Source organism: Miscanthus floridulus, chromosome 19 (assembly GCF_019320115.1).
Source record: "Miscanthus floridulus cultivar M001 chromosome 19, ASM1932011v1, whole genome shotgun sequence".
Classification (NCBI taxonomy): domain Eukaryota; kingdom Viridiplantae; phylum Streptophyta; class Magnoliopsida; order Poales; family Poaceae; genus Miscanthus; species Miscanthus floridulus.
In genome coordinates, this window is record NC_089598.1 from 12675415 (window position 1) to 12684889 (window position 9475).

General features: G+C 46.1%; 1 protein-coding gene across 3 annotated transcripts; it reads right to left on the reverse strand.

The window, feature by feature from the left end:
* Positions 1 to 7044: 7044 nt before the first annotated feature.
* Positions 7045 to 9185, reverse strand: LOC136528298 (RNA-binding protein involved in heterochromatin assembly dri1-like). Of its 3 annotated transcripts, none has more exons than XM_066521245.1 (4): positions 9064 to 9185; positions 7965 to 8336; positions 7695 to 7765; positions 7045 to 7394 (listed from the first exon to the last, which is right to left on the reverse strand). In XM_066521245.1, the coding sequence occupies exons 2-4, from the start codon at positions 8315 to 8317 to the stop codon at positions 7381 to 7383; spliced, it is 438 nt and encodes a 145-aa protein (XP_066377342.1). In that variant the 5' UTR covers positions 8318 to 8336; positions 9064 to 9185; the 3' UTR covers positions 7045 to 7380. The 3 variants fall into 3 exon arrangements, with proteins under 3 accessions (XP_066377342.1, XP_066377340.1, XP_066377341.1); XM_066521243.1 differs by having other exon boundaries at positions 7045 to 7397; XM_066521244.1 differs by having other exon boundaries at positions 7045 to 7397; positions 8971 to 9104.
* Positions 9186 to 9475: the final 290 nt, after the last annotated feature.

Consider the following 9475-nt stretch of genomic DNA (forward strand, 5'->3'; position numbering starts at 1 on the left):
CCCGATCCAGAAGCAGAAGAGTGTCTGGTCCGCAATGGGCCTGTATCCGCTGCGAGCCCAAGAAAGAGGAGTAGATAAGAGAGAGTGGAGAGGAAGAAAGGAATAATCCAACTTGTATCAGATAACTCGTTACGTTTCTAAGCTTTCCTCTGTAACCGGACCTCTGGCCGGCGATCCCCTATCTCTGTTCGTCTCCGGCTCCGGCCGATTACTGTGTACCTAACAAGCTCTCGCCGTGTGGCTGCTCACCACCACGCTCACCGCCGCCTTCACCTGGAAGATCGGGGCGGTCGCCTTCGTCGGCGTCTCCCACCTGAACCTGGCCCTGCTCTTCTGCGCGCTCCGCAGCTTCGAGCTCGCGCCGCACGGGTCCCCCGAGCGCGGCCGCGCCAGGCTCGCCATGTGCCTGCTCACCGCCGCACCTGGAGGATCTCCGCATCGGCTGCGTCGGGGAGCGTTCGACCAGGGCGCCTTACACGCGGCATCCATCGCGAGCAGGTATACACAACATGTGGGTTTGCTTTGCTCAGTTGCTGCTTTTGTTGGGGTTATGTCTTTAATCTTGATTAATTAAACTTTTCATATGCATGGGTCAATATGGTTTTCACTTAATTAGTAACTCAGGGTTAATATAAAAATGTGAGCTATTTAAAATATACTAACCGCAGTATCGCGTGTTAAACTTTTGAGCATCGCATAATCTTATGCTACACATGTTAAGTATAATGTTTTTACACTTGCCGTAATTCAATAGACTCCCGGTATTATGCTAGAGTTTATGAAAAGATTCTCCAAGGAGTGCGAGGACTGCTAGTGCAAGAGTTCCCTAGTCGGTGTCCCTCTAGAGTGAAGTCCACCTTTAATAATCGTTTTCGTTGCGTTACGCCTTTAAGCAAGACTACTGGACTTAATGTAATGGACTGTTTAATCATTATGTAGTAGAGTATGTTTTCTGATATATCTACAATTTGTGAGTATATATATGTAAAAAATGACTTCCTAGGCACATAGATATATTGTATATGGTTTTATTTGTAAAACTAGGTGTGACAAATTAGTATCTGAGTCATATTGGCTATATAGGAATAGGATGTTCAATCTAGATAGAGCTGTGACGCGTTGTTGCGAGCTGTGATAGCAAACCAAAGACATCGCAATCCCGTTCATCTGTTCATGATCGTGTGGTTGAGAACAAACATTGAGTTGAGTGAATTGATGTTGTTGCCATGGGTCAATTTTTTCGTATATAGATGGCCAAATGGCCCTGAGCACGGCCCAAGACCCAGCCCAGGCACGGCATAGCCCGATGGCCATCGTGCCCGTGCTGGACTAGACAGATGGAAGGGGCCATGTGTCGAGGACCAATACTAGGGTATCCGAAGATGAGGAGCTAATGGTCAACCGAGCAGTCAAGAGCGCGCCTACAGCTCCAACCGATCCCCAGGTGCATGGGCTCCGCCTCGCCCGACCCTGAGGCCACGGGCTCCGCCTTGCCAGACCCCTTGGGTACGGGCTCCGTCTCGCCCAACGGAGACCCATACCGCCGTCAACCACTACAGGTCCAAGCGTATGGCCTGGGTCAAAACTCTGACACCAAGGAAGAGACCGGCACGCCCCGATGTAACCCGCGGCCATGGCGGGCCATACCTGAGGATTCACATCAAATACAGCGTCGGGCGTACCGGTGCTTTTCTACCTAACCCTCGTACAAACACTGACAGGCGCGTCAATTCACCACGACGTCCACTAGGACGGAGTGGAGCGCCATGACCGGCGGATGACGCTTGCGCATGGCGCCAGTGATGGACATGACTGCGACGTAGAGCCGTCCCTGTTGATATCTACAGGGTCAGCGGGATCCACATGAAGGAGAAGAAGGACCCGGCGATCCTGTAGGCCTTCCTCTCTCTCGTTCTTCTCCTTTTCCTCCGCTATAACCCGCGCTTTCTCTTGGCCTATAAAAGCGAAAGCAGGGCGCCCCTTGAAAAGGGACGGTGAACCGATCGACTCATCAAGATCCGATACAGATCCGCACAAGAGCACGACACGAACGCACAGCTAAGCAGTGATCGAGCTCTCAGCACCCACTCACTCCTTTCACCAGAGACTTAGGATCCTTTCCCTCTCTCGCCCGTTTGTAACCCCTACTATAAACTTTCGGTGCTAGTAACACGAGCAGCAGCGACGAACTGGACGTAGGGACTTTCTGCCCAAACCAGTATAAACCTCATGTCCTCTAAGCACACCATCCGAGCCAGACGCGTAATAATATAAATTTACTCATTGGTGGTAACTCAAAACACCGACACCATGCCTGGACCATTCCTCAGCACGACGTGCGAGCCCGGTGAAAGCTCTAGTTTAGTTTTGGTGAATTGATGAAACCCTAAGTGCTAACCTAGTTTATCAAGTGATTATAAGATAGGTAGCACATTCCAAGTAGTGAAGCAAGTGAAGATCATGACATGATGATGGTGATGCCATGGTGATGATCAAATGCTTGAACTTGAAAAGAAGAAAGAGAAAAATAAAAGGCTCAAGACAAAGGTATAAATGGTAGGAGCTATTTTGTTTTGGTGATCAAGACACTTAGAGAGTGTGATCACATTTAGGTTTGATAGCCATACTATTAAGAGGGGTGAAACTCGTATCGAAATGCGGTTATCAAAGTGCCACTAGATGCTCTAACTCATTGCATATGCATTTATGATCTAGTGGAGTGCTAACATCCTTAAAAATGTTTGTGAAAATATGCTAACATATGTGCACAAGGTGACACACTTGGTGGTTGACACATTTGAGCAAGGGTTAGGAACTTCACCGGCACCCTAGACAGAAAAGACGGAGGTCACTGTAAGTGACCGGATGTTGGTCTCGGTTGGATCGGCGCGTCCGGTCAGTGGCAACAGAGGGCGCGTAGCGTCGGTCTCTGACCGGACGCTGGGTCACTCAGTGACTGGACGTTGACAGGGTGCGTCTGGTCCTTCTGATGTGGCAGTGGACAGAGGAGTCACCGAGTGACCGGACGCTGGATGTGTCCAGTCGAGCATGACCGGACGTGTTCGTTCGTGAAAAGTCGTCTCTGGATGCTTACTGGAAATGACCGGACGCTGGGGTTCAGCGTCCGGTCACTTTGAGCTGCTGCGTCCGGTCGTCACTTGACCGTTGAGATCGGGCGATCAACATTTGAAGAGAGGGGACACGTGGCACGCATCGCGTGATCGAACATTGAGGTCCAGCGTCCGGTCAATTTGACCGGAGCGTCCGGTCACCCCATGTTGTGCCCAGTGAAGGGGTACAACGGCTCTATTTCGTGGGGGCTTCTATTTAAGCCCCATGGGCGGCTCAAGCTCACTCTCTTGGCCATTTACATTGATATAGCAACTTTGTGAGCTTAGCCAAAGCCCCCCACTCATCTCCATCATTGATTCATCATCTTTGTGAGATTGGGAGAGAATCCAAGTGCATTGCTTGAGTGTTTGCATCTAGAGGCACTTAGTGTTCGTGTTTCACTGCGGGGTTCGCTTGTTACTCTTGGTGGTTGCCGACACCTAGACGGCTTGGAGCAGCGAGGATCGTCGAGCGGAGGGTGGTGATTGTCTCCGGCTCCGATCGTGGTGATTGTGAGGGGTTCTTGACCTTTCCCCGGCGGAGAGCCAAAAGGTACTCTAGTGAATTGCTCGTGGCTTGTGTGATCCTCATCTTGTGTTGGGTGTACGGCACCCTATTGAGGGTTTGGCGTGTGATGCCAATTAACTCGTGAACCTCCAAGTGAGTGAATCGCCACAACGAGGAGTAGCTTGCCGGCAAGCAAGTGAACCTCGGTAAAAATCATTGTGTTCATTATTTGATTCCGAGGTGATTGGTCTTCATTGATATTAATTGGCTCCTTCCTCGACACGGCGGTATAAACAAATTGCTCACTCTCATTACTTTTTCCGCAAATTAGTTGTTAAGCTCTTTAGTGTAGCTAGTTGTGAGAGCTTGTTAGTTTGGTTAGTGTGGCTCTTTAGTTAGCTTTTGAGAGCACACTAACTTAGTGTAGTGTCATAGCTATTGTGTGGATAGAAACTATATAAACTAGAATTGTGGTAGGTGGCTTGCTTTTTAGTAGGCTAGCGCAACACTTGCTTCGCCTCATAATTGTCTAACTGGTTTGTTAAGTGTTGTTGTAGAAATTTTAATAGGCTATTCACCCCATCTAGCCATTGGGACCTTTCACCCGGCCCGACTAAACCCCACTTATATAAATCTCCCCAACTACTATTCTCTCAAACCATATTCACCCCCACCTCTCGCGATCTCCCCTCTCTGTCCGAGGGGCCATCGCAGCTTCCCTCACCTTTTATCAAGAGCGTGTGGTTGCGGCTTCCCTCCCCAACGGGCGCGCCTCCCTTCTCCCCTGACGGTCGCGACTTCCTCCCCTCCTCGACGGTTGCAGCTTCCTTTCACCCCCAATGGCCGCGACTCGCTTCGCCCCTAACAACTTCCCCTTCCCTCTCCGACGGGTGCAGAGGCGCGGGTTGAGCAACACCGACCTCGCTAGCGACACAACACGACGATAGCGCATGTGCTGATGCCAGCAAGCGACACGACGAGTTAGGCCTGTTAGGCCTTCAGGTCAGCCCGGCCCGGTTAAACCCTTGTAAAGGTTGTGTCTGGGCCGAGTGCATAGCCCAGGGGCACGCACAGCCCGGCACGATCTGCCAATAGAGTCGTACGGTCATACCAGACTGACCCCTTATCGGGTTGTGCCTCAACAGGCCCAAGCCATGCCGGGTTGGGTCACGCATTTAGCCATCTATATTTTATCCCTTTCTAGATGAAAATAGGGCCCATCTGGATTGGAAAAGCCCGAATTTCCTTGGATGGAATGAATCGTGGGCTCGCGGGCTCGTGGCCTCCGATGCAAGGGGGCATAGCCAGGAATAAGGAAGCAGTTTTTTTTTGCCCTTATTAAGGGCACGTGTTCTCCTGGTATGCATTAGTGGATATTCATTGAGATGCGTGTATAGACATAGCACGAGAGAGATAATACACATCCAAGTGTGCACGGCAAGAGGACATGTGTCGTGGCAAAGTTTACTTTGCATTGCTCTCCACTCTCGGGCGATACCAAACTACCAATTACCTATTGGTTGCCAAAGAAATGATAGTGGGAAAATACGATGGACTAGGGGACTAGAATTTCCAAATAATTGTTTGGTTGCAAGAGGAAGTCAAATTAAATCCCGCGATATTTGATTCGTTTCACACACTGACCGATTCAGTCCGGGTCTGAAATTCTGAGTTTCAGGTGGGCTCTTCTTTCAGCTGTCCGAGAGATCCACGTCCATCTGGTGCCATTGGACTGAAAAGTATCAGATCCAGTTCTGCATTCGGCCGAGCTCAATTGAAAATCACCATCAATTCTTGGCCCAGTACCTGGAACCCAACCGCGCCGTTGGAGTAAACAATGGCCTAGTTACGTGGAGTACTACTACTATGTAGGCCGCGTAGCCCACCCACGACGTCGTTCCACGTTCTAGTAGCTTCGTTTCCAAATATAAGAGCGGAAACATTATGGAAGATCGTTTCGCAATTCAAACCCAGTAGGATTCATGTCCTAAATTAAAGATATAAAGTGGAGGAATCAAACTGAAAATTTATAATTAGTCCCATCCTCGCAATGCAATTAGATTATAGAGCATGCTTTGTTTGTGTAAATACTATATAGATGCTAGATAAAAATATAATAATATACAATGAAACAAGTTTATACTTAGGGGTGGATATTTCCAAAATGAGAACCGAAAACTAAACCCAACTCAAATTATGGTTTTCGGGTACGGTCCTGATCTTATTCTAATTTGTGGTATGGGTTAGGGTTGGTCTTTGGCCTCTAAAACCCGAATAACCCAAGCAGACTAATGTGTTCCTTTTTGTATTTGTTGTTCTTGATCCAAGGTATAAACTTTTAAATAAACTACACAAAAGTTGTTATCTTTATAGGTGTTTGGTGATGTGAAAAAGTAGAAAATATTTGGAAAGAAATGACAAAAACACTTATTTACATGTTTGAAGAGTACGTCAAAAAAATATGCTAGAAATTGTTCGGTCAACTCAGTGGACTGAATGGATCGAACCGAATTATCTAAGTTTTTTGGATTTGTTTCTTTTTTCTTGTAAAATTTTGGTTCTCGTTTTCCGAAACCCAAATTTCTCGAAGACCGAACTAAATAACCCAAGAGGACTGAATGCCCAACCCTATTTATACTGATCGTCTTAAGATGCATTACTAAAATGGAACATGTTCTTCTTTCTGAGAATCTCATCTCGTTCCATCTCCTTGAAGGAACAATATAAATAGATCGTGTTCATCTTTTACTGAGCTTATGATCCTTCATTGTAATCACTCTTGTACCAAGGTCAATTCTGATCTGGAATGCCTCGTCCCGGACTTTGTAATACTATTGTGGTTGGCGATTATGCTAAACCCCATAATCTCATATGAACATGTGAACAATAAAAGTTTGTCCGGTTCGCGGCCAACCAGTTGTCTACCGGGAAAAAGATCGATATCCGATGGTCTCGGAACGTTGTCTAGGAGGCAAATCTGTCTGGCCACCGAACCAAACACACCCTAAATGAGTGGGCCCATTTGAAGTTTTTTTTTTTGGTTTAAAAGAGACCATGTTCAAACGGGGGTGCTCCTCTTGTATCTATAGCGGCACCTTGTCCACAACCCCAAACTGGCAAAGTCCCAATGCAAACCATTGTTGTATCTACAGTCGTGTTATAGACCCAACTCCCCAATCATCATTCCTCTTGCTTTCTTTTTCCCAGCCAAGAAATATTAAATCACGGGACGATTGGTTTAAGACTTTAAGTGTCATCTTGACTATAAAAGGTTGACGAATACGTTAAGCTTGAGATGAACAGACTGACCATGCCATGAACCACACTAGTAAACTATACAGCTTCAAATAGCTTCAGTAACACACATGTTTCAACACCAGGAAAACATTGACAAATACAAGGAGACACATGCATCTGCAGAGCATAGATAAGCAAACACTTATTAGGTAATTATATATGCTGTTTAAGACCAACACACAATGCAAGTACATCATCAAGCCGTACAATTCAGCAGTCACTGAATCCACACAACCTCAAAAAAGAGCAAAAAGAAAAACACACACTTAACGGTTGTTGCGCTTGGGTACTTCTCCACCCACGCAACCCCAGCAGCGGTACTACGCTTGGCAATCAACAATATACTTGTGTACGTAGTAGACTCATCCTTCCTGGATGCCTGATGGTGAGTGTGTGACAGCAGTTGGTTCCCATGCTCGGCCAGCTCGTCACATCTCACGGTCTTGGTATCACCTCGGTCGCCTCTTACTTCCCGGTGCCTGCTACACAGCAGAACAATTCCGTTTTTGAGGACGCAGAGCATCGGCAGAGCAGATTAAAAGGTCTCTTCGAAGTGAAAAGATGCATCAACGTTTTGAAAGAATAATGAAAGATCAAAAAGACACTTCAGCAGGCATCAGGATTGATTGATTAGATAGATAGCATCTAATAGATTAATCATTGTTGTTAGATTTTATTGTGCTTTTCTAGACTGATCATTGCATGCAAACTTAACTGAATACACACATAAAAATGACACAAATTTGAAATCTTAGTTGTATACTGGCGAAGACATATACCTGCCTCCCTTGGTCCATTGCACCTATAGCACTCCATCCTACTAGCAAAGTTGTGCACGTTGCAACCAGGCCTGGCCAAAGTAGAGAAACACAGTATATTAACGTCTGCGTCAAGACAATTTCCAAACAAACCCATAAGATCAACTTCTATGAACAGCTGCTGTTTAATCAGCATTCAGCATAAAACACACATGCATGCCACTGTTTCTTGCCATGCATACGAAGGCATTCCTTCACCTTACTGAAATTGAGTAGAAATAGTTTGATCACCTTGTGCAGATCCAGTCGCCAGCTTTCCACCCAGCACGAACTGCGGCGCTGTCGCGTCCGCGAGCAAAGTCACCCTCACCACCGGCTGCACCTTGTCCCGCTGGGAAGTCCCTGACGATGGTGCCGCACTTGAAGCAGCTGCTGCGGCTGGCAAAGTTGTGGTAGCCGCAGCTGCAGTACCAGTCACCTGGGCGGATGTCCAGGGAGGTCAGAACACCACCCGTGCTATAGCCGTCACCGAACTGCAAGTCAGGGTGTGGGTCACGGCAACGCTGACAGTAATCACGGCGGCTGAAGTTGAGGTGCTGGCAGTTCTTGCAGCTCCAGTCTCCAGGCTTCCTCTGAATGTTCATTCGCAGTCAACAGCTAGCCCTGCACACCATGCATGTGTCAATAAGTTGTGTAGTTCAGAACATAACAAAACAAATGTATACCTAACCTTAAGGCAACTACACGTGTCTTCATATATCTGTATGATATATGAGCAGACATTACAGAAACAACCTTGCTGTATTGCAATATTATCATTATACACAGGAATATACAAGTCACCTATGCAACGATGGTCTAGCTAGAAGACCAAGAATTCGAGGCCCTTTGATTTTTTTGGCCTTTGTTAGATGCTTGTACGACATGCAATCAACAACTAAAAAAGAGAGAATATTTTAAGGGGAGACAACATACATGGAGAAAGAGATTAAGCAAAAGCTGCCTTAAAATAGGCTTAAGCTTGGGCAAAAGGGCACCCTAATCAATCATTTGGACATACACTTAAATCGATATGATTATGTTTCCAAGTTAGTGTACCAACTGAAAAGGTAGTAAAAGCCCATCCAAGGGAAAACTAATTATTCCTATATCTGATGGAAATTAGTAAAGCAATCAATTAAATTGCATATATCATGCATCACAAGGAGCAAATCACACTTGCACATAACTTATTTAAATTGAAAGTAGACTTTTTTAGACAAACTAGCTGTAGATTTAATAGCCATAAAGGACATACTTTATTTTGAAGGAGAATGGACAATCAATAGAGATGTCGCAGTGACAGTCTAATGCATGGGCATAAGAACGAGGAACAAGAAGTGATGCATACTCTGTGAAGTTGCAAAGTCTCTTGTAGTTGTTTGTTCTTGGTACTAGGGTTTCAGTTGCTGTGTTGTCCTTGTTGTCTGCTTGCTGGCTGGCTGTGTTCATTCCTTGTGGCTGGCTGTCCTTTTATAGTGGAGGGACCTCAATAATTGCGAATCGGGGTTTGCTGTGGAGGCACGGAGATGCTTTGATCTTACCCTTTCTAACTGAGCTATCCAAATCGAACAAGAGTATGAGATGAAAGCAGAAACGAGAAAGGAAAATATGCAAGAGGAAAGTGATGCTAAAGAAAGCAGGATTTCACAGTGTTACATCTTGTATCTACACCATGGAATATTGATATTTACTTCTGAAAACATATTAACAGCTATATAAACTACACAAAATAAATCAAATAGTACTCTGTTTCCATATAC